At 42.2% G+C, this 26,413-nt stretch overlaps 1 protein-coding gene across 1 annotated transcript in view; it reads left to right on the top strand.

Moving 5' to 3' along the window:
* Window positions 1-26,413, top strand: part of PRKAA2 (protein kinase AMP-activated catalytic subunit alpha 2) — a 531,203-nt gene that overhangs the window by 375,417 nt on the left and 129,373 nt on the right. The window contains exons 5-6 of the mRNA XM_069642111.1: window positions 18,543-18,630; window positions 22,804-23,028. Of these exons, the coding sequence (XP_069498212.1) occupies window positions 18,543-18,630; window positions 22,804-23,028 (313 nt within the window). The remainder of the gene's footprint in view (window positions 1-18,542; window positions 18,631-22,803; window positions 23,029-26,413) is intronic.

Genomic DNA, 26,413 nt, shown 5'->3' with positions numbered 1-26,413 from the left:
CGCTGGGCTCAGACCCACGTTAACACAAAACCTTCTCGGGTGATTTACTATTCACCCCGGGTGCCCCTCCACTGGGCTCAGACTCACTTTAACACAAAATCTTCAATTGTTCTCCCTCTGCTGGATCGGACCAAACTTGATCTACTTTTCCAAACGTTCCTTATTCATCAAAATCGAAGACTTCGACTATTCGCAGTATTTTGCTCCACCCGTTGCAGGACCACTTTGATTTACAATTACTCGTTCTCTTCTTGATTTAACCTTTTCTCACTTTCACTTTTGCCACTTCTTAGCTGGATACATTACAGAGACCTTTCGATTGATCACCCACACAGTGACGGACAAGGTATTGTATCTTGTATCTTGTATCTTGTTTTGAAAGTTCAATCACTCATCAGCAGTTCAAGTTTACTTGCATCTCTTATCACACAGGTTTTATCAATGTTCGTTCCAGTGCTCGCCATACAATGTTGCTGCTTCCAACCTTTGCTTCAACACTGTGGGATGTTTTTACCCATGCATCCAAGCCCTACCTCAAAAACTGTGCAGTACTGGCATTGAAAACATCATGATGGCCAGAGCTTCCCAGAAAATGCCCAGGGAAGTGCATGAAGAATAGGCTGCCACCCATTTTGCCGATGTTATGGGCACAGAAGGGCACTGCCTAAAACCACCATTGGACTACCCGCACAGTAGTCTGAAACCATTGGGAATGGCAATGCTGACTGCCAAAAGCAATTCATTTTCTTAAATCCCAAAAAGGGGTGCAGTACCAGTACTCACCACTATCAGAAAGCCGGCGTTTTAAAACCACCAGATTTTGTTTAAAACTGAATAAATGAACCCAAGGCAAGCCAAAGAAAGACTTACTGAGAGGTGGATACAATCTAAAGTTATATTCTGAAGTGACTTGAAGGTTTATAACAAGACTGGCTGAGCTGTGGATTTCAGCAGTTTAAGTAAATTTGGTCTGAAAGACACTAAAAATCTAAATGTTTAAAAGAAATGAGTGACCTCCTTTTGAGTGTCACATAGGTTGCAATTGTTTAAATGTCATAGTTTTAAACTTAGAATCAGCATCCTAGCTGCATATGTAAAAAATTGTCTTGACTTAAACTGGGGAACAAAAGTGACATTAGCTGGGGCCTGGCTTAAGGAACTGAATTCTGCCCACCAGCTACCCCCGACAGGAGTTGAGACTTGCACAACAGCTGTGTTCCCAGGCCTATCTGCCTTTTGCTGCTCCCACCAAAAGGGATATGACACTTCCCTGATTGAATTACCTGGGCTCTGCAGGAAATTGAACAAAGCCCTGTCCTGACTCAGGCAAATGTTTTATTATGGGGGCCGTAAAAAGTGGCTTCCTCCTGGAAGTAAAGGGGAGGAGCACTGCCTGTGAGAGCAAGCTGGCTTGGCAGAACTGGAAAAACCAGAAATTCAACCTTGTGCTGGGGGGAAACCACACCCCTGTAGCCAGAATATGGTTTTAGAAAAAGATGAATAACTCATAGAGCGGACTTGTGAAAATTATTTAAATGATACCGTAATTCTTGTGATTTTTCTGCCCACATTTTAAGAGGTTTTTAGAACCGGTGGCATGATCTGGGGGCAAGCTAGCAGTTAAGAGGGTATTACTTAAAATGTATGCATGTTAAAAATCTGACACTTCATCAATTAATGTCCATACTCCTTGCGCACATGTGTGTAAATTTGGGTTAATGTCCGATATTGCGAAACCAGTTAAAAAGTGCAAATGTCGCCATTTCTGAATGCAAGCTCCCAAGAAGAGCAGATTTGGACAGGGTATACCTCCTGTGATATGTGATGGGTGCATGTAATTTTAAACAAATGTGTACCTGTGCAAATATGTCTTTTGGGTCAAAATATAGATTGTGTGTAAGTTGACAGGGGTGGGTTCTCTGTATCATAAACAGACCTCATCATGATGACACTTCATTTCATTCCCCCAATCAAGTGGAAGAGGATGAAATGGCCAATGACAAGTGGAGAGGGGTAGAGCCTAGTGATGCTGCACACACACCCATTTTCAAAACACATAAAAGCAGACAGTCAGGACAGATAGGGACATTCAATTCCATTTGCTGCAACGCGCTCTGCCGGACCATACCACATCCAGAGATCCAGACTTCAAATCCATCAATCTCCAGAATCCAGAGAGGCTAGAGAGAGAGCAGCGCTGACCCAGATCACTGTGAAGCGCAGAGACCAGACCAGAGTCCAGTCTAAAACCTGACCAGATCCGTGGCGAGGCCCATTTATTTCAAAAATATATTGTGAGTACCCAGCAAACTGTGCAGAACCCAATCTCTTATTTAAAATAATCTAATGCAAGCTATTTTAACTTGAGTAAAGCTGTCACCTGTCATTTTCTAGTTGCTAGCTGTCACTTGTCTTTTTGAACTTTAACATTTCAAATCTGAAAAACGACCTTTACCATATCGCTCATATCTCCGTGACCGTTTGTCTTAGAGACTTGCAGTAACTTGGGAATCGTGGCTTTTCTACGAACCTAGAACCGCATTCCTACCCCCGATACTTTTGCCGCAATCGCGAAAAACGCACTCGCGAATTTGCCGCGATTTGCAAAATTTCTTCACGTGTGAAAACAGCAGTTTTCTTGCTTTCATTTGCCAAAAATTCGTTTAACCTGCTAGTTACTCCTAGATCCTTGCTAAAGTGAGCCTGAACTCATCCCAAGTATATTTCACTCACCCTGAACCTCTAGAGGGAATTAAAAGCATTGTAGCATATTTTTCACTTCATTGCCAGCACATATAAAAGCATTTTGGGCCTGTGTTTCCAACTTCTGTAGTGTAAGCTTGCTGGGGTGAACTGAATTACATTTGATTGCATTTCTGAGAACTGTGTGCTTTCCTTCCATTTCCTTGCATTGCATAAAGGGGGGAGGGGATTGCCAGAGAAAAGTGATTACATTGTTTTGTTGAACGCATATTTTCGCGTATTTTCTGTACTGCATTTTCATTCCACCTTGCATCCATTTGAAACCATAAAGTATTGTTGCTATCTTATCCATCCTATAACCACTCATCATTGATTATAAAGAAGTGTGCTAGTGACAGACTATCCATTATTGATTACTGCTCAGATTAAGTGTGATATTCAATTATTAAATTATTATAAAGTGTGATATATATATCTATTGTTTAAATTATCAAATAAACCTTTTAACTTGCAAAACAGAACTACTTCTTGGCTCAGTGGGGTCAGGGTTATTCAAAGAGAGGGGTGTTATATAGGGGTTGTCATCCAGAACGCATGAACTGGACATAAAGATATATCAATAAGGGTTTCCATTCAGTATCCCAGACTAGGCATTGACTTAGCTGTAGTGTTGAATTGAATCCTCTTACAACACAGACCAGTCTTGTATTGGTCTCCCCAACTCATCGGCTGTGTTGATTTCACTGATGCTGCTATGTTCCTGGAGCTAAGGACGGTACCACGGAGGATGCTGCGTTTCCCCGCCTTGATTATGGAGGCAGGTTGGACCAGGTATCTCCGACACACAATGCAGGATTCTTCTGCATGGTGTCCTGGTCTTACTCTTTCTATTGTCAAAGTTCCTGGAAAGTAACGGTTCCTTGTCGAACAGGTCAATGGAACTTCCCTTCTTGATATCCCCTTCTATTTTGCCATCTTTCTTCGTCTCCAAACTGCTGTTGCCTCGCTCAGAGTGTGCTCTCGTACTCCACCTTTTATCCGTGTGGGGAAGCTTAATGGAAGTCAGGTGTGTGTGATGGTCAGTAATTGCCTGACCTCGCCTGATCAATGTAGCGGGCTGTCCGTGTAAAAGTGTTTGTGTTGTGAAAGTGGGGGGGGGAGCGTTCTTAAATATCCTACAGGATAGGATGGAGTAAAGGTGTTACAGGAAGGGGATACCATGGCTCACCATCCGGTGTCCCACTCCCACTCCCCGAAGACCCCTCACCCAGGTGATCCTCCCATACTGGTCTACCTCCAGGCACTGGATCCAAAAGCAATGGCTGTGTCCTGGACATCTGGATGACAGATCCCTGGGGACTAGTGAGTGAGACACCTTCTGATTTCTCACCCCCGCAGACTACCGCCCAAAATTACTTCTCTCCACCCATCTGGACATGAGTGGTTTTCCGGGACTTGCCCAACCTTTATATTCTCCTATTGGCTATAATGCACACACACATGGTAGAACCCCCTTGAATTAGCCCTAACTTAGACTTTCAAACCCTGGGGGAATTCAACCTACAGCATGTTGTGACTATACAAATGGTGAAAGGCACTATGCAAATGACACATCTCATTACATTAAATTACAATGCCATCTCTCTGCAATTCACTGCATCCACCCCAGTTTACTCCTAGGTTGCCTCATCCAACCGCCTCGGCTTGCTTTTTGGCTCAGGTACACCCACCACTGTGAACAGACGTCTGTTTACTAGGACTATTTGCTGATGTTATATTTATGCAATACTAGCTTGCAGGAGTCTATAGAATTACTGGGTACATTGAGCCCACGGATTAAATTATTTATTTCCTAACATGTTATAGACAATTTCAAACACCAAAACTACTGGCATTTCCAATGCTTGATTCTGGAAATAGAGGTGGAGGCTTCTCCCGAAATGAAGAATTGTAAACACCAGAGGGATGGATTTAGGCCCCCACTAAACACATGTCATAAATATCAGGGTGCTTTCGTGCTGGCAGCCTTGTGCTTCTCAATGCGTTAACGATATGGTAAGAGCTACCACTAACTTATCAAAATGACGATGTACATGAGAGCCCGAGGTATTTCGTTTCACAGTTGATTGATCAGACCATATAGAAATAGGCTTAGACATACTCCGTGCCTTAGATTTAACAGTGTGCTAACATGTATCTCAATTGCTTCTGCGAATTCCTAAAGGGAAACGAAATAGAAGAAAAAAAGCTCACAGAGTCTACATACCTTTTGGTGCTGAAATGTTAAATTGGTTCGGTAAATATTGGACCCACATTCCAAATGAGCAGGCCATGTCGCCTCCCGAGGGTTGCATGTCTTTCTCCTGTAGCATGTTTTTAAGATTTGAGGCTAAGTAGGTAATTTTACGGCGAAACATTCCCAAGAAATTGATTTAAAATTGATAAGTTTGAAAGCAATTCTGTAGGCATACATGTGAAATGTTGAAATCCCCCAGGCTCCTCCAAGTGATAACAACCATGCTTGAGTGCGTTTCACTGGGATTCCTCACATAGCTCTGCTCATCTCACATTTAAAAACCGCAACAACATGGGGAATTTTATAGCACAACTTTACAAAGAAGTTGGCTAAAAAAAAGTGTGAGTAACTCTCCGAGTAGCTCTAACTTACTTGGAGGAAAGCACAGCTAGTCCTAGAAACTTCTTTGTGAATTATTATGCATTTATGAAGCTGGGAGGAAAGCTCAAGTGCAATTCTCACCATCAGAACAGGACGATGCCATTCGTCTGAGCAACTCAGCCCTGCATCTTCCCCCATCACTTCGGTCAATACTTTAAGTACCAGGAGTAGGTAATAATAGGGACATTCATTATTACAGCACTTAGACCCAGAGGAATACGCCATGAAGCGTTATATTAATCACGCATTTATGTATTTGTTGTTTGCTTGTTAGGCGCTTATGCGGGAAATAAATTAAGTTTCAAAGCGCCCACAGGGCAGCAGGTAGGGAACATGGGATAGCATGGGATAGCAGTACAATTAAATACAAAATAAATACTACCCTTTCCCCCTTTCACAACACGAACACTTTCACACGGACAGCCCGCTATGAGAGAAAACAAACACCCGAGCCGTATACCTGCTGTCTAAAACTACATGCTGCGACGGCTTCTTGGCGCTCCTCAACCCAGAACCAACAAGACCCAAAGGAAGACCATCATCAGGCCTACTGACGCTAATCAAGACTGACCCGGCATGGTCTATACTCCAAACTACAAATATCAACTCGTGGACACAAAACACTGTCATAAAAATAAAAGGAAGCCCACATCCTGACATTACAATCCACAAACAAGAAAGAATAATTTCGATCATGAATCTCTATTGGAACCCGGCGGCAATAAACAACAAAACTTTCCTGGATGGTGTCTTCCTAACAATGGACAAACTCTACATTAAGTACAAAACAATTGAATTCATACTATGCAGGGATCTAAACCTTCACCTATGGCGCACAGATGGACAACCCATTCCAAATGAAGAACTAACAACACATGCCAAAAGATGAACCAAAGAAATCAGCATTCGCAATCCCTCACTCATCGATTACCCAACGGATGAGAAAAACAAGATACTACCAACTTGGTCTCGAGGAAAATCGTCCGCTATCATAGACTACATCTACATTTCAAAAGAATGAAGCAACACAGTAGAAACAGCTACCATAATCAAAACATCAAAGAGCGACCACAACAGCTTGTCATACATTGACAAAACATGCTGCGACAACCTCCGTCTCACCGAATTATCCCACTGGAAGTCTGCACAGCCAGCAGAAAACTGTGCATAACTCAACAAGCAACAACCACGCTCACAAAACAATTTCTTCAAACAACTCTGCCCGATGCCCAGAAGTTAAACTATCAATGGCTACTTATACCCTACTACAAGCAGACAATGCAACAACTAACAAAGACACACCTTCACTCCTATAACAATGAGCTAACCGAGAGGAAAAGGATGCTGAGAAACACTGTGCGACGATTAAAGAAAACGAAAGACAAAGATTCATTCACAAAAATCAAAGCGGCAAAACAAAATTACAACAACTGGATCAAAACCCACCGTTTGACTTTACTACAAGCAGACGCAGAGGCCATCATAGAAACCTACAAAACACACAATCTCAGAGATCTATGGAACTTACTGAACAACAACTCAGCTAATCAACATAAACTCACTGGAAATGTGACTGAACAACGATGGATCCAACACTACACGAACATATACAAAGCTCGCCATCCAGAAACCGAAAAAGAACCACAGATACAGATGACAAAGTGGACGGTACTCTGCGACCACGAAGACATACTGGACATGATACAAAAACTGAACATATCCCGTGCCCCAGGCCCCGACGGGACTTCAAATGCAATGATCAAGAAAGACCCACACTCATGGGCAAATCTCAAGAGTAACATCATGACACTCATAAACAACCTCAACCAGATACCTTTGTTATGGAAAACCGCAACTATGGTGCCCATCCACAATGAAGGCCCAAGAGACGACCCAACAAACTTTCGCCCAATTGCACTACTAGATCCTCTGGGGAAACTGTTTGCATCCATCCTATTGAAACAACTCAACCAATGGGCAACCGAGACACATCGCTTCGCAACCAGACAAACTGGCTTCACCCCAAACGTGGGTACAAACATAAATCTACTTCTGCTGAACTTGATTAAGCACGAAGCAATTCACAACAAAACAACAATATACGCAGCCATTTTGGATCTGCACATGGCCTTCAACGGTATCTCCAGACAAAAACTATGGAACAAACTCGAAACATGGAAATGTCCAAACAACATCTTGGGGCCAATCAAACAACTCTACTCAAACACCTCAATAACAATAAGACTCACAAGGAAAGGCAAAACAACACCGAAAATATCCACCAACAACGGACTAAAACAAGGCTGTCCCCTAGCAGCAACGCTATATAACCTCCTCACAGCAGACATCGAGACCCACCTCCAGCCGGACGCCCTGAATCCACCAAAGATCAACTCAATACCAGTAAAAATTATGACGTACGCAGACGACACCATCCTGCTGGACAAGACATCCTCAGGCCTCCAAAATAGCCTCTCACAACTATACCAATACACGAAGCTCAATGAACTCTCAAGCAACATAAAGAAGACGAAAATCATGCAACTGTGCAGATTATCAAAGAAAAAAGACAAATAACTAAAAATATACCTAAATGACCATCAGCTAGACAAAGTATCCACATTCAAATATTTGGGGATCTACATAAACCAATCTAAATCTGAAAAAGAATGCACAACAAAACTGGAAGAAAAGATCCACTCACTGGCGAGGCAAGGATGTGTGATCCAGCGAAAATACGGAAAATATTCACTCAAACTCGTAACAACATACTACAAACAAAAAGTGATTCCAATAATAGTATATGGAACAGAAGCAATGATGAACGCCACCGCTTATGACTGGACAAAAATCGAAGCTTGCTTCTGGCGCAAAATCTTGAAACTGCCGCCCTCCTTTCCTATGCCCAGAATCAGACACGAAGTAGCAGTGCAATCAATCAGCTCAATCATCCTGTGGAAACACCTCGAGCTATACTGCAAGCTGCTAACGGACAAAAAAACACCGGCAATTCAAATTCTAAGATCTCACCCAAGAGCAATGAACAACGCAGCACTTAACAAATGGAAAGACAATCTTGAACGACTGATGATAATCGAAGTTATCTCCCACAAAATGCTTATGTTGCGTCCTCAACACGCAAAACTAAAGCTGATGAGAAATTATTGGATAAAAACTAACAAAGAAAAAACAAAATACAGTATGAACACACATTGCAAAACAGACGTATGATCAATCAATGAACTTCCAGCCTATTTGACCATCTTCCCCGACAATAAAATTCGAGCAACATACCTGAAAATTCGGATGAACATCATACCAACCCGATTTTACCTAGCAAAAACAAAACAAATCCCTGCAACAGAGCACTTCTGCCGATTCTGTTCAGACACACAGAAATCAGAAACATTATACCATCTCCTCATGGAATGTGACAACCTCTCTGAACAAAGAACCAGATTCAGTGCTTACTACAAAATCGCAGAACAGACAATGGAGGCAGAAGAAAGATGGACAGCGATGCTCAATGGCAAATCAAACAAACTTATCCTTACGATATGCCAATTTCTACAAGAAATACTAAAACTAGATAAACATGCCACAAACTAAAAGGAAACCTCTGCAAAATGGAGACAAATGAAAAGTTTAAAATTAAACTATAACATTTAAAAAATAAAAAATACAAAACAAATAGAAAAAGTACAGAGGGGAAGGGACGGCCTACTCTGCTTTGCGGGTATTCAGAACGTGCAAGTGCAGGAAGGAAGAGGCAGTGGGGTAGGTGCTGTGGGGTCCATGCTCAAGGGTGAGCCACAGAAGAAGTGCAAGGTATGGTAATTCTATGCAGCCGAGAGTCGCATTGGGAGGAAAGTGCACATCTCCAGTGTGTGCCGAGGCAAGTGTTGAGTTATTATTAATGTTGTTATAATGATTTTAATATCATTATCCATGGAAGCACCGTCTTCTGGTGTAATTCCGAGTAACTTCTATGTTAATTGGATCCTACATTTGTTTACAAGACCTGCACATACCTTTGGTTTGCTCTTTGGCACGGGATCCCTTCCTACATACTTTACAAGAAGTTCACATACCTTTGGTATGCAATTTGACACAGCATCCCTTTCTACTATTTTTTGTATAAACTGTCTCTCCCACTTCCAACTCCCACCGGGGGAAATTTTCTCATACTGTCCCTTCTTATCTCTAAGAATCTCCTTGGAAGAAAAAGGCTGTGAACATTATTAGCGGCACAGATCTCAGAATCACATGGTCTTAAATAGCAGTGATGTGCTTCAGGTTAGGTCCAGAGAGCAGAGCGATTGCTCAGCTTTCTGAGATGCTGTAAATTCTGCCAGCACACTGTGCTTCACTGGGTAAAGGCGCTGGAGCCTGGGAAAGTAAATCTGTAACCATTAACAATATGGACATGCAATATCTCACTATAGATAATGAAATAGTTCCTCAAAATGCATGAACCTAGTGTTGCATATGAAAAGTGTCCACTGGCCCCAGGGAAAGGATGTCATAATATAGGAACCGAGTGAACCAAACTCAGAATGACTTGTCACTCAAATATTAGCTTACAGGATTTTGAAAATGCTCTGTTTATGTCCCGAAACATCAGCTTTTTAATTTTCTGTAAACACACGTGTTTTGACACCAAAGTCAAACTTTTCATTTCCAGTAAAGTAAAGGCATTTAACACTGCATGTCAATTTCTAAAAATATACTTACTGTTTTCTCCCAAATACCAGGTTTTTGATTAGGAAAAACGATTATTACATAACCTCCAGGTTCTAATTTTATGTGGATGCTCTGTTCCCACATACCAGCTTTGAATTTTAGTATACAAGATATTTCTGCACGAAGGGGTGAACTTCAACACAGCTTTATATGTTCAGGATAAGCACAAGATACACGTTTCCAGTCATCTATGCCTTTTTCCTGCCACAATACGCCAGCAGTTGATATGTAGGTTCAGGTTTGCGTCACATGAGCAGTGATCAACTTTACAAGATTAGCGTATATCCCAGGCAGTCAGGTTGACAATTGGATTCCCAGGATCAGTACTGGATGCACTGATATCATGTACAAGTTACATTTTCACAGGTGTTCCCTCACTCACTCAAAGGTTATAGCTACACAACCCTGTTCCATGTGTATATACACACGTACCACTATCATATGCCAACAACAACTTCATATGCCCAGAGTTTGCCTCACATGATCATGGCCAGGTTGAATCATATTTCCGCGCTTACCATTAGAAAGTGCCACAAACATCTTGATCTACCGAGGCTTCGACTAACTTGACCAGGTTCTTTGACCTATGTTTCAGCTCAGGTCGCAAGCCTAGAATCGGCAACCCCATTGATGCTCTACACCTGTTTCTTTTGGTTGTTGGTGGCTTGCTTTAATTCCTCTGCCTTTGACTAATTAGGCTTCTGGCAGGGGCAGTCTGGTCAGCTGTCCCGTACTGAAGAACAGTGAGCCATGCCAGTGAGGGGGCCCACTGCGATCTTCAACAAGCTCATATGTTGCCCTCTGGACACTTAATAGTATTTATTTATTTTATTCATTTGCATATTGTTGACAAAAGCAACCGCTGCAAAATGAGAAGCAAATAACTTTAATAGTAGCTGATGTGGGTGCCAAGCTCAGCGTCTCAGCTATGTCATGATTGCATATGTCAAACATCACATGCTGATGGAATGCTTATGGAATGCTTACAAGAACCTAACCCCCTCCATTACCAACACAAATCAGGTCACACACTTCTATAATCTCTATCTCTTATGAGAACTAAAGAATCCCCTGGAGTCCTCGAAAGGGACACATCTCAATTCCTGGCTACCACTATTGCACCACTTTGACGTGTGCTTTTCTGTCTCTTCCTTCATTGCTTAACTGTTAAGAAGTGTTTAAAAATATCAATCTACTGCTAGGAATAACCTAAACAACTTGTTCCCTTGTAACTCTTCAAAGCCTAATCTCATAAGGACTCTTTGAGCAGAATTAATTAACCATTCTCAAAGACAAACACATACAATGATGTGCCAAATGAATGAAAACCCTTCAGACTTGCATTGAAAAATTCACAAGAACCAACGGAAAATTGTTCATACGTTCATTCATGTAGGCAAAGCCACATTCCTTACTGAAGAATCGAGGATGACAGCTGCAAGAAGTTATCCAAGACTGTTAATTACCTTTTAAAGTCCCCAATTGCAGCCTGGCCTTCCCTAATAAACATAAAACATCATTGCAGAAACAGTTAGCGCCAAAATAGAATTGACAAGGGTAAAAACCAGAACATTGCCAGACCTGATAATCGCCCAAATGAACGGACCATACTGTTCCCGATTCTAGCAACCATAAGAATGTGTGTTTTGGGCAGTTTCCAGACTTATCACCCTGCATAAAACCCATCCCTGCTCTGTTCCTAAAACTTTGCCTAGCTACCATGCCCATTGCCTTATCCCAGCTTGGATTCTATGTGTCTTTGCACTTCCTTCTCCTCGTTCATTTTTTTCCTTCATCTTTAAATCGGAAATCATGCTCACATCTCTTAAACAAGTTACTATAAAACCTCTCTCAAAAATGTCAATCTAAGACCGCAAACCAACTATTACCCAATTGCTGTATGCCTCTGCTGAGAAAAGTAATAGAACAAGAAGTGGTTTTAATCATTTCAGGCACATCTAGATAAACACAGATTGTTTAAATAACCACCAGTTGGCTTTGTGACCAGTGCACAGAACTGAAACAGCAGTGCTATCAATATGGAAAATCTAGTTAGCAGGTATGGTGCATGCACAAGGCCATATAGGCATTTACCTGATGCTCGTTGAGTGGGGGTCGCAAATTAGCTCATTAGCAGACCCTATGCTTTTTATATCAGCCAGGGCCAGTGAAGAATGCATGTGGGTAGAGCACCTATAGTTCCAGCAGAAGATGAAAGGAAATGGCCCTGCCCTCATCAACATAGGGTGTGTGGGTGGGATCTCGCTCCTGAAGGGGTTAGAACAGCAGACTGTCAGAAGACGGGCAAACAGCACGCGGTGTCTGTGGATTTTTCCTTGACTCATGCCACAGCTCTGCACCTGCATTCGCCCCAAGTCCCCACTTCATTAAATCTTCTGTTATTGTCTTACCTGCCATGGCAAGATGGCCCTATCAGAGGTCCCTCGGCTCGACCTTGGTGGATGGCGGCCACACATTTCTACTACCAGTATCCAGGTTGGCACTTAGGAAGCCAGTATGCAAGGAGCCTGTTTTGTAAGTGATTCAGGCTAGCTTCCTACTGCTTCTTGGTCCTGAGATTTCAATGTGCTTGAGGCCCTATATACCGTCCCAGAATTGTATCTGCTTTATGAGAAACTGTTAAGACAACTCCGCTGGTCACAAAGGTTTCAATTTTGGTGAGCCCACTCAACCGCTAATTCATAAACTGGCACTCTGACGTTGAATGATACAAACACCAGTTTAGTTGTATGTGGTGGTCTAATGTAGTATAAACAGCGATTGAAAAGTACAGTATAAAGACAGAACAGGAGACTATGTAGCATGAGTGAACAAGAAGGGAAATTAGCAGACTGAATGGAGTGGGTGGCCATATCAGAAGGCACACTCAGTTTCGATTGGATTGTGTTAACCATTTGCTTTAAGGCTTTCATTTCCCGGATGAATAAAAGCGGAAAAAGCAATACATTTTTCCACAATTCAGATCGTTCGGTATATCATGTAAGTAGGATCCTTATTGGGATTTCATCTTCAGAGTATGCTCGTTTGCAGTGGCACTGGCACAATCCCTCATACACTTATTATGAACAAGACCTGCGCTTTGCTCAGTCACATTCCGGACCACATCCTGCCCCACAGTCCTAGTTACCATCCTCACGGTGCCTCTGGTAGTGCCATGACCATCACGTTACCAGCGGCACGTGATGACATCATCATGCTGCCGGCAGCACTATGACATCATCAAGGCACTGTCTTCAACTTGCTGTCACCAGGGGTCTTTCAATTCTGCAAACTTTAAGGTAAGACATCTCTGTTCGTGAGATGAGTGGACAGGCCCTCACTAACCCGTGCCTGGGCTGTCCTCTCATGATTTGTTCCTTTACACGCTGCTTGAGATATGATATGGTATGACATTTATAATGCACCTATACACAAGTGTTTCAATGTGCGATGAGGCAAGGGAGGGGACACAGAGGGAGGACAAAGACAACGATCTTACTAGGCCTAGTGACAATGAGATCACGCAAGTGCAGGGGAAAGGGGAGGTGAAAGGTGCCAGGGGAAGGGGAGGAAGGGCAAGTACAGAGCACAGGATCACAGACAAGTAGTGCAGCCAGCAGGTGGCAGTGCAAGGATTAAGTGCAGACAACAAGTGTCCGATAAGTGAGGTATAGGGACTGTAGGTTTTCACATACAGACCCAAGTGCAAGAATTGCCAGAGGGCAGTCAAATACACTTCAATAGCACACAGAAGTATGCAAACTATATTATTGACCCTCAGATCTACTTTATGGTTGTGACCTATTTTAGACCCACTATCATTCACTTCATTAAATGTATTTCTTTACAGAAAGCAAAGTGACAAAAGACATATGTGCACAGTTGTTTGATGCAACACATCTGCCAACAATTTTTTGAATGGCGCTACTTTTTGGTGAGCCCCCAAACCTTTTTGAACAAATTAGTAGTTGTTCAGTTTCGTCTTCCACAATGTTTCTAAAACATGTTTCTGACTCCGTCCAATCCTCTACTTTGCATACACAGGTTCCTTATGGCTGAATTCTGGTCCTGAGGAAGGTGCCCAAATGGCAAGTGCTGAAACGTCATAGACATCGACCCCGATTCCAACAGTGTTGATGCGTGTTTCCTACGATTAATTCGACCGTGATCCCAATAGAGTTCACAGATGTGTACTGTCGCTGATGAATTTTGCACACATTTGCTAATTTATTGCGATACCAACAGATCCCCATGGAATCATTTCTCTTCGCACACAGATTTATGCTTCTTCTGATGACCGCTGTCGAGATCAGATTGACTGTGTATACCTGCACTGCAGTCCTTTAAAATAATTTAGTTTTTACTCTCTTCAAAAACTGTTTGTCTATCTGCATTGTATGAGAACAATGTCCATTAGTCTTGAACATTATTCTGTCAAATTTCAGGGCTATATGTCCATTTTGCCCTTTTTTTGTTTGGATTTTCAATGTCTTGCACACTTACTAGTTTTAATGTATTTTTTGTATTTCCTCATATATTCTTTTTCATTAAATGTAATAACGTTGAAGCTCTGATTTCATGAACTATGACCAATAGTTCATATCTTGACATGTATTTTGAAATGATTGTTTCATTTATTTCATAAGTCTTTATCCAACAGGAGCAAACTCTCTTATGTTAAATGTATTAGTTCCCCAGTTCCTGGTTGTGTAGGAGTACTCTGCCCTTCCGCATCAACAGTAACAAAGTATAACTAGATGGGCTGCATCCAAGTATGCCAGTCTAGGTACATAATAGCACTCATCATGTTTGCATTACCCTTGCTGCCCACTACATACATACCATGGCACAGTAAGCATGTGCATCTGGGATGGTTGCACCAAGGTATGCCAGTATAGCTACCTAATGGCACTCACCATGTTTACTGTACCCATTGGGCCTGATTCATGGAATATTTGCCCAGTTCAAAGTGAATTTGCACTGCTGAAAAGTGACTTTGCACTGCCGACACAAACCCTGATTCATGGAATCGTGCAAAGTGTATTTTTGCAGTGGAAAGTCCGGGCAAAGTCAGCGCATAGTCATTTTTGCAGTACAAAATGTCTTTCCCTGCAAAAATACACGCTGCATAGTTCCATGAATCAGGGTATGTGACGGCAGTGCAAAGTCACTTTTCAGCAGTGCAAATTCACTTTGAACTGGGCAAATATTCCATGAATCAGGCCCTTGATGTCCAGTATAAGTATGCCATGCTGCCATAGAATCCCCCAAATTATGTCAAGGCCCTCTCTCCCTCAACATAAGCTCTCTCTCATTCACTTGCACATTCATACAGTACTCGGATAACTCATTGAATGCACACATATATAAAATCAAACATTTACACGCAGACACATTTGCACAAGCACATAACACGATTACATTTCGTTTACCTCCTGCTCTCTCCTCAAGCAAGCCAACACCACAACATGACCGCAAGGTTCACCTCACGCAAAGAGCGCTGGCTGACAGGAGGCCATAGGGTACCTCTCCTGTAAGTCAGCGCCTCCTACGCTTGTAGCGCCATAATGAGAGGCAGTGGGCCTGACCTTCCTATGCCCCGCCGGCCTCTTATCATTTGCGCTGTGTGGCTTTTGAAGAGCCCAATGGGCTTTGCGTTGAAAAAAGAAAAAAACATAGTGGGTGGATGTGTCCCTGCTCAGGGGCAGGCAGTACAGTCCCCCTACAAATAACAGACTGTCCTGTGCTCCAACCCCATACACAGGGACGTCATTTAGGGGTCGCCAGAGGTCGCAACTGCGACCTCTGTGGTCTCCCTTGTGACTTCTAAAATAGAAACCAAAAAAAAAACGTTTTTTTGCAAGCTCCTGCGCTGCGGCCAGCAGGTGGCTTTTTGGTTCTGGAGTGGCTGACTTTCTTGTTCAGGCCCCTTAAAAAAAAAGAAGAAACATAAGAACCTGAGTGCCACAAGTCTAACACTTTCAGCACTAGCCCTGATTCAGAAAGAATAGGAATACCAAATAATGTGCCTTTCTGGAATTCTATACAATAATTGCTAGACTCATTAAAGTTTTATTTCAGGCACACTTCAGGGGGTGAGTCACTGATTTAGTCTGTTCTTAAACGCGTCAATTCAGCCTTTCATTCTTCTGAGGTCAATAAATTAGTACAAACACAGGTTGGGTGATATTGGGTGAATATTTTTTCTATATAAAGCGCTTAAGCGCAAGTGCTATATAATAACACATCATTATCATTTGGTCATGGACGTCTACTTGCATTCACAGTAATTTGGTAATATGGGCCTATACACACTGATTGTAACGATACATATGGCGATCCATTCTTGTATGGGATGTACATCACATTATAGTGATATCCTAACCATATTTTTCGTAGTGCACAATGCTATGTGATGCCACTTCCTCTTTTGTCAATGTTTGAAAGGTCATGTTCCATCGCTTCCCGCGATATCACTTCAGGGTGGGGTCAAATGACATTGCTTCCTGTGATGTCATCAAGGGTCAAGGGTTGTGTGATGTCACTTCCGCTACCCCTGGCATTTTGGTGAAATGATGCCCCTGCCCATACATACAGCTCATCACGGATTGCAGGGTCCCTTGCAAACTGTAAAACCAGAACCATGTGCATGATTCCATTCAGGCTGTATGGATAGCTTATCATTTAATGATAATCAGGATATATAATCAAGCATAAGTAAAACAATTCCACAAGTAACATTTAAAAAAATGACTTATTTCCATGTAGCAGAAACAACCTGCATGATGGCCAATCCTGAGAATCAATGATTTAGGTAATGCGTCAAAAAAATATCCTTGCTTAAAGTGTGAGATATGGGGCCTCATTACAGGTCGGGCGGTCCGGAATGAACAGTGGCAGTAAACCCGCCGCCACTGTTAATTCCGGACCGCCCGATCCCAAGTCCTGCAGGCGGGAGGTGATGTTCCCGCCTGGTCTGACCTGGTGGGTTTAACACCGCCCGCCTGCAGGCGGACGTGGAAACACCGGCACCATCATAAGATGGTGCCGGTGTTTCCACTTCCCCATTCCCATTGAGTCCTGTGGGACTCAATGGGAATGGGGATTTACCGCCTTCCGGCTCTGGAATTCCCGGGACACCAGGGCTGTAATGCCCTGGTAATTCCGGGAGTCATGGAGGTGGAATGGTAATACGAGTCTGGCGGTTTTACCGCCTCGGTTACCGCCGGACTCGTAATGAGGCCCATGGTTGCTCTATCTTCAAAAATATATTAAAATAAACATATAAATATGTAAGAACTTCAAGACATTTATGTATGCATATATCTGATTTGTATAGGGTAAGCCTAGCTAGCATAGGGGGGAGGAAGCCAGCCTGGTGTTAGCAGGAAGGCTTTTCCCTAGTGTGGGCGCATAGCTGGAAAATGCTTGTTTTATGGTCTTCTATTCCTTGCACTTTGTGGATTCCTGCCTGGCGATATCCTGGCTCCTATATTTGCACTTTCCTCCTGAGATGGTGATTTTCTCTGCTAAATATGAGGATGTCTTGGACGTTGGAGGTTTGCTGGCGATGCAGGTTGTCTGTCTTGATTGGGATGTGAGCTTGGAGGGGAAGCCAGTATAACTAATGGAGAGCTTGGGAGATTAGTCACGTTGCTTCATTGTGGTGATGAGGCACTATGTGGATGCAGCACTGCTTTCAGAAAGGCTATAGTTGTGGTTGGGACACCTGCCAGGAAGAAGTTGCCACCATCCAGGTGGGAGAGCTCCAGGGCCTTGACACTGACAGATATTAAGTCTGCGCAGGGCATGATGGTTTTGATTTTGTGCAGGAGTGAGAGCTTGTACGATACTGTTTATATGTCTGCTTTGCAGTGTGCGCTTTGAAGGAGTGGTCACAATCGACAGTGAAGCCGAGGGACTAAACACTAGGAGTCTGTTGGGGGAGAAGCAGGCCAGACCTTCTAGAGTGGCCTATTCCAATCAAATCACTGTTCCTCTCACACGCGGAGTGCGTACAGGTGGCACCAGATTCCCAACTATGGCCGCTACCTTCTGGAACACCCTCCCGTCCCAGATTAGGATGATTGACTCTCATGCAGCATTCTGGAAAGCCATCAAAACAAGGCTCTTTGTTTGAAAGGGCTTTATTTATTTATTATATATCTAAGTGACTGCATCTAAGTAACGCCTATCCAATGTATCATGCAACGAAACAATCTGTACTAAGTAATATTCTGTTTTGGGCCGCATTCGTGTAACCCTGAATCAAGCCCTCTTACGTTTCCTCATAGCGCCTCGATACCTGTGGGCTGCAGTGCGCTCTACAAATCCAAAAACAAATAAATAAAAGATCAGTCTTTTCTTGAGGATAATTTACCAACATCATTTGATAACTATTCTCTTGTCTCATTTGTAGGTCTATCAAATATGATGTCAGATGGGGAATTTCTTCGAACCAGCTGTGGTTCACCTAACTATGCAGCCCCAGAAGTTATTTCTGGCAGGTAAGTCACTGTACAAGAAAACTCATTTCAGACCAACGCTGCTTTCTTTGATGTGCAAGTAGATTCTTTAATTACAAAAAGCTTAAGCATTACTTTAAATCAGTGATCTATCCCTGAAGCACAATCAACCTCATTTTCATTTTCTCATACACAACACCTAAAGGCAGTGACCGTGGCTTGAAAGGCATTCTCCTGCTGGTCCCTCTGAAGATCTCTTCATAAGCTTCTTTCTATTCCCTCTTAACTAAAGATGCTGGGGCACCACATCATCTAAGCAGAGCTCTCTAGGTCTCTAAAGGAATGTATATGCAGTGGCAGCTCAATGATAAAGAATACACAGCAATTTTATTTGCGATGGTGCGAGTGTGCATGCATACTTTCTATGGAAGCCAACATCAGTTCTGCAGGGATAACGACAATGAATACATTTTAATTGCTAATGGGGTGTAAAGAGTTTCAAATGCATGAGCCCATGTTGTAGCATTTTCAAGGAAAATACATAACATAAGTTGTTGAAATTTCAAACTTTGTAACATGTTAAAGGCGATCTCCACGAATTAATGATTGCATTGCACATTTTCTCATGTCATTATTTCAGATAGAAAACAATATTCCTGCAATATACTATGGGCCAGTGTTGCTCTTTCTGTTGGCCCTTCATGCATAACGTTTCCATTTCTGACTTAGACGTTAAGCTACGTGATCAGCTAGGTGTGCTCCAGTCTCTTGAGACAGATATGTGACAAACGGTTAATATTAAGTTCCCTATGCTAAATAAAAAGGCTCATTATCAGAAATCTTGCAACACAAAAGGCTGCCATGTTTTCTGAAATTGACAGAATACAGAACATGCGTTGCTATAATGCTGGCGAAATAGTTGTGGCTGACTAATAAAAAATACACCACATTTATCTAGCCGTGCTTCTCTTCATGGTGCAAAGCAAATACCAGTTTCTAGCACCAGATAGACACAGGAATTTACAAATAAATTCAAAAGTATGATTATAGGCTTTACAGCTTTCACTGGCAATTTCCATATGTGTTCTTTGATCTTTTTGATTGTTGGGACCTGTAGGTCCATACTTATAATGAAAACAAAAATTAAACTACGTGTCCCAGGCTGCAAAGTGAAAATCCAGAAGCTGCTGGAGGTGTCATCCATGACATGAGGCCACTTGCAGGCCCCGTGAATATCTGACAATACCTATAGGGTATGAATACAAGACATAAGCTTACAATAAGTATGGAGTCAGGAAAGCAATGGCTGCTTCCAGCTATACCCCATAACACTTCATGCATGTTCACACTTCCAGTTTTCATTTTAAGTTGCCTCTGGACCACTAGAAGTACATTTATGACCTTGTGTGGACACAGTCGAAATCACAAACTAGACAGGTCTATTATCTCTCGGCTGCTTCTCTTTGGGAATCTCCTTTGAGATCTTCTCACAGGATTCATATCTCTTGTTGTTGCTGTATCTTGTTAAAGTATTACTGTTCTGGTGGGTATTTCCTTCTGGATAATTAGATATTCCCTTCACTTGGGCTACTTCTCTTGAGAAATAGTTCAATTGTTTAGTCCTCTCAAGCTCTGGCCCACACTTTGTTCTCTCTCACACATCTTACTCATCTTATATAAGGTATTTAGTTATTTTCCCCTTTTCACTGCTTTTCTCTGGCTTTAGTTATCTGATATTTATGTGATATTCATTGAAACAGGATGATGATTCCTTAACTTAATAACTTGGGATTGTATGGCCGTATCTGAATGGCTCTTCAGATTAATGAATCTCATAACATTCAAGAAAGTGACTTAAAAGGAGTACATATGAAAAAATATGGAATTTGGAAGAAAGAAGACTAAAGCAGACTGTTTTTGAGACCACATTGGAAGAATATGGTTAAATATGTATCAACATGATGAAAACGATTGAAGCAAGGTTTGAGTGAATCTCATGATAAATAAAATAGTTTGCTGATAGGACAATGTGGTGTGAGAATATTAAGAAATATCCCTGAAGAAGGCCTGTAATAGGTTGAAAATGTGTCGACTGTTCAAGCACAATGTGCATATATGAATACAATCATTTTTAGAGTAATAACCAGTTAGCATATTTGTTCAAAGGTCTTGGGTTTGAGCCGTGACCAACATAGGCAGTTGCTTGCCAACCATTCTACAACATATATGGGCCTTATCATGAGTTGGGCGGTATCCCGACTGCGATACCACACGACTCTATTTGCATTGCACCCACCCATCTGGCAGTATTACCGCCGGATCTCGGGTTGGGCGCTAACCGTTACTCTCCATTCCCCATTGGGTCGATTAGACCCAATGGGGAATTTTATGGTGCAATTACCACATGAGAATATCACTGGTGGTAATTGCGCCAGTAATGGGAATCATTCCCGGCTTGTTTACACGCCAGACTCGTGTTTGGGCAGACCCTGAAATGCAGCTGTAACACCATTACCACCAAATTAAAAGGCTAACGCCCAACTCATGTAGAGACCAATAGTTTTAATTTCTTAATAATTTTAGTATCTTATTATTACTGTTATTTATATACAAATGATACAAGGGAACGTGTTTGGTTCTCAACTTCATCTCCATGTTTCATTATATTCTCTTACTGAGCCATCATATAATTCACACAATCAAAGAATTCTGGAGTGGTCATAGTCCAGAGAGATCCAGCACATTGTGTATCTATCATTAAAATGCATTACCAGCTTTGCATAATCAATTCCAGTGCCCTTCATTATCCACTTCATCTACAAGTTTTAGCTCTCAAAATGTTAGTAACAGTTTATCTGAGATACTATTGTATGACTAGGAGAAATTAAAACCGACTAATATCCGAACAAAAGAAGACAAGGAAGATGGTGTTTGGAACTGGTTACGGGGATAAAACACCCATCCATCAGTTAAGGTCTTGATAAAATGTTCACACCCAATGGACTGTAGCTCAGATTGTTTTTATGAGTTACAACCCACAGTCCCTCAACACAATTAAACACTTTACAATCTTGCTCAACACCATCCATCTGACCCACACCATGTTTCTGTGTGTGCCAAATGAGTAGATTTTCCAAAAGCAGCCCACAGCAATTGAACTAATATTCTCAACAGCATTACCCCTATAAATAAAAAATAGTGGTGTCACCAACCATATCTAGCAAGGATAAAGAAACTGCTGAACTTGAAAGTGCAGGCAGGACATTGCAATGTCAATGGTTCTGGTCCAAAACGGATGAAAAAAGCACTCCATTCATACCAGACAACAGGGTTACAAGAGCCAATAACTACAAGCGTATCAATGAAGCTTGCTACTATATAAGGGAAGTATTTAGCATTGTGTCACAAACTATTCAAGTTCCGAGAACTGAAAGATCCTACAACCTCCCCAACCCCATACAAGTGAATAACTTGTTGCAGAACTGCAAGGACATGCACCTAACTAGATGCACGTAAAGCAAAACAAAAACCGGTTACCTGCCTATGGGAGTTGGTACCTTTATTTTGGTACCTTATTTATTTAACATTCCACATTTCTACTCTAAATCTATAATCATGTTACCTTGCATCCTCTTTTTCCGATTCTTCAAATAGACCCTCTTCTACCTTTTGCAACAAAAACTGTACCTGCACCCCAGCTGCTACAGTACGCTTTGAACATATCCCAAATGACATGCTCTGCAACGATTTTATAATCGGTAGATGTGCCTTATATGACATCATAGATGGGGCCAAACATGTTCACTTTAAAGAGACACACCCTTCCACCATTGTCATAGCGAAATCGTCACAGAACTGCAGCTGGATGGAATCGGGAACTTCAAGGAGCCTTTTAGTTACACTGATGTATCTTGTGCTTGGTTTTTATCGAGTTACTCAGGTATTCCCATGTCAGTCAGGGTGCTGATGTTAGGCATTCAGCTGCCTTAATACCTATAAACGCTAAGACAGTGACATTCTTGAAGCAAAATGTATTTGTACACATGTATAGTTATGGTTTATTTGTAGTGCTTCCAAATCAATTATATTGTGGCCCAATTATTTTTTATATATGCGTTTGCCAAAATCAATTACGTTATGCTGGTAATTAGCGATGAAATTGAACCGCCTTTTACAGATATTATCTCAACATGCATCCCATTTCACTTTATCTAGATTGTATGCAGGACCGGAAGTTGATATCTGGAGCTGTGGGGTAATACTGTATGCGCTTCTCTGTGGAACACTCCCATTTGATGATGAACACGTTCCTACCCTATTTAAGAAAATCCGTGGAGGTGTATTTTACATTCCGGAGTACTTGAACCGTTCAGTTGCCACTCTTCTTATGCATATGCTGCAGGTAGATCCACTCAAACGAGCAACCATCAAAGACATAAGGTAAGTTCAAGTGGCCAACAAAAACAGCAATAATGATGGGATGCATGCAAATAGCAGACTACCATTACGTTGGCTAGTTAAGACACAGAGAAGGATGAAGAAAAGGTATGCATCAGAAAGGATGGTATGCCAATTGAGCAAAGCACTAGGACTTATGGGGTGGAATATTGAAGCCCAGAGCGTGGGTGGAAGGGAAGAACACAGCGGGTAGTAGCAAGAGTCATGCAGCCAACAGTTTTTCTTGGTTCACTGGTATGTACCATTATATAATACCTGATTGGATTCTGGAAGCTTTCTGTGTGTTAATGAAAGGAGGTATTCACATTACTCACCAGTACATGCTGTATTAAGAGCATATAGTATTCTCACCGGGAATGATAGTCTACTCAACTATAAAGAAATAACTCACTTGGAGATGTTCTGACCTAATCCTGATCATGTCCTTTTTGACATTCTACATTGGGCCTCATTACGAGGCTGGCGGTAGCTGTGAACTACAGGCATGCTTACTGGTACCGTAGATCCCGGACCAGCAATCTTATAATGAGGCACATTGTAATCGGGAGGAATTTAGGTTGTTTGCATGGAGACTGTGAAGTGAAATGAGTCGCCTGAGGTATTGTTGTAAACAAAACCTCAATAAAAGATTGGGGGCTCATTTGGGACATGAGTGTCGCAACCAACAACAATAGTATGAAATAAAAATAAAAAATGACCAGGAAGCTTCCCACTCTGGATTTTAAAGTTGGTGTAATGGGAAAGACATGAGAAAGGAGGAACGGATTGGACATTGGGGCAAATACTGCGTTGCTATGCAGAGTCTAAGAAAGGATGACTCCAATGAGCATTAGGAGAGAGAGAAGCGGTGGACTTTTGGCATGTGTACTTAATATAGACAGTTTTAAATAGAAATATATCACCTATTCTAGATGGTGAAGTGTCATACCTTGGCCATACATCACCAAACTGGACAACAGCCAGGTATGCATATATATAACAAAAGCATTGTTAAAGGGACGTTATGGTTAAGTTGCACTAGCAAAACCCTATGAAATTCAATAGAAAAAACATTGTTACAGGGACGTTATGGTTACAGGTAAAACTGAACCCCCCCGAAATTCGCCAGTTATGGTAAGCTAAGCAACCATAACTCAGGCCATCAGTGTGCACTGCAAGGACTAACACCCATGACATCAAAGATGTCATCACAAATCTCATTGATGACATCAGTGATGACATCACATGTGCATTTAGTTTACATTGAAAGCCTCCACAAGGATTGTTATTGTAATGTTGGCAGAAAACTATCAAAGATCATTGAAGAACTATCATGAGATGAGTAGTTCATTCAGCAATGCATTGCTGTACACACCATTGTATTACAGACTTCCTTGCAGTACATGAACCAACTCACGTGGACACGTAGTCATTATCTACACCATGCCCAATAGAAGTGTAATCTTGAACATCTTCCCATGTTATATATTTAACTACTTTCAAGAAGGGCACCAAGGCAATTTGGATGGGGTGTGCAGAAATCGGGATGGCATGCATAGTAAGATGGGGAAAAGTGTTTAGGCTGTGAAACCTCATAATCCCTTGTGTGAAGTACGCCATTTTCACATATTTTGGGAACCAAATAGAAAATGACACAGCCACATCGATGTCTGCATAATACTATAGAAAGTTATGCAAGAGTTCAGAAACAAATGCATGACCCGGGCAAGTGCCTCCTTTATCACAAAGGGCACCGAAACTCGTGTAACATGTAATTTTCCCTCCACAATCAACAACAATAATATCTGCATGATTGCGTGTCACCAAAGTGTCAAGCAGACATACAAAAATCAGTTACTTCATTGTAGGTACTCCATAGCTCTACACATCCACATGATAGATTCCAAAATGAGCAGCCACTGCACAGTGTTTTCATTCACTTTCAGCTACTGTATTTTGAAGTCCCCTAAAACATACACGCTGTGGCTCGTGAAACACACGGCCATAACCGCAACCTCTGCCTGCCTGTAAAAAATACACCATGTACCACACTCTGTGTGTACACACCACACCCAGAAAACATATTGACCAATCCTGTTGGTGCAATAGGCCCATTTCTATGGGCGTCATCTGCAAAAGGGGCGTATCTAACATGTGCCACCCTGCAAATATCGTGATATTTGCTGACTTTTCATGCTGGGCGATAGCAGGAGTGGGGGAATAACTTTCAATCAGGGTAGGGGACGCTGTTAGTTGTGGGGGCTCTTAAAATGACCTTGTTTTTTATTTTTATAAAGGTGCTTCCATACAAACACCTTTTTTGCAGTTTTTATAAGTAAGTTTGTGTTTTGAACGTCAGCTCACATTTTTACAATAGGGTCTTCACTGCAGCCTGTAGAATTTGAAAGAACATGTAATTGCCACTGGTCGACAAAGACATTCCATTTCCTTTGAAAAGGTGTGTATAGCGAGAACAAATGTTGTAATTCTCACAGGAGAACATCCCAGCAGCACTCAAGAAGTCACACATGCTTCTGTTGATGAAACCCCTTCCGACCTCTGTCTGGCAACAGAAATCAATGGAATAGTTCCACACTTTTCTAGGGGGTATACATGAGAAAATCACCTTGGCAGTGGGAAAAATGTGCTGCACTGCTTTCATCATCTTTTTCAGTTGACGGTACGGAAGGGGACAAGGCCTGGAACCCAAAAAGAAGGCTCCAAATTGCAAAACCACAACATGTACATGTCCAGAAGTGGCCATATGTTGACATTCTACAAACACTCCACCGAAACAGCACACTTCTACACTGCGCCACAAAGCCTACACTCCCTCCAAACCGAAATTGCCAAAAAAGCCTACTTGGATGGCATACACAACCACATCTTCTACAAATGCATCACCCACAAGGACAACTGTGCGTCCTGCCATGTTTGCCAGCCGCACTACACAAAGTAATGGAACACATAATTGCTGCCCTTTCCTTTGACGTACACCATGAGCACAGAGGCGCAGAATGACGCACATGCCTTTCTCTAAGTACCACGAGGGCTGCACCCCAGTAAAGCAAGAGAAGTCCTTTTTCCTATTGGCACGCTTTCCACTGATGCACACCCTGAGAACCACCTGATAGGATAGGCCAATCGCTACAATCCCATTTCCATAGGCCAACATGGTGAGAAGCACTGAATGTGGCACGTGCAGGTCCCCATGTATGTCGAGGGCCGGGCCCGAGTGAAGCAGGAGTCCCTCTTCCTATTGCCGCACACCCTAAGCATCTAATTGGACAATCCCCCAGTCCCATTTCCATGGCCGCAACCCGCAAAATCCCTGGATGTGGCTTTTGTGCTGTGTGCGGGCATGGCGGAATAACTTGCAACCCTGGGA

The sequence above is a fragment of the Ambystoma mexicanum genome, chromosome 1q (genome assembly GCF_040938575.1).
Source record: "Ambystoma mexicanum isolate Mex_15411 chromosome 1q, UKY_AmexF1_1, whole genome shotgun sequence".
In the NCBI taxonomy this organism is placed as follows: Eukaryota; Metazoa; Chordata; class Amphibia; order Caudata; family Ambystomatidae; genus Ambystoma; species Ambystoma mexicanum.
The sequence above is the reverse complement of the archived record's forward strand: the minus strand, read 5'-3'. Positions and strand labels throughout refer to the sequence as shown.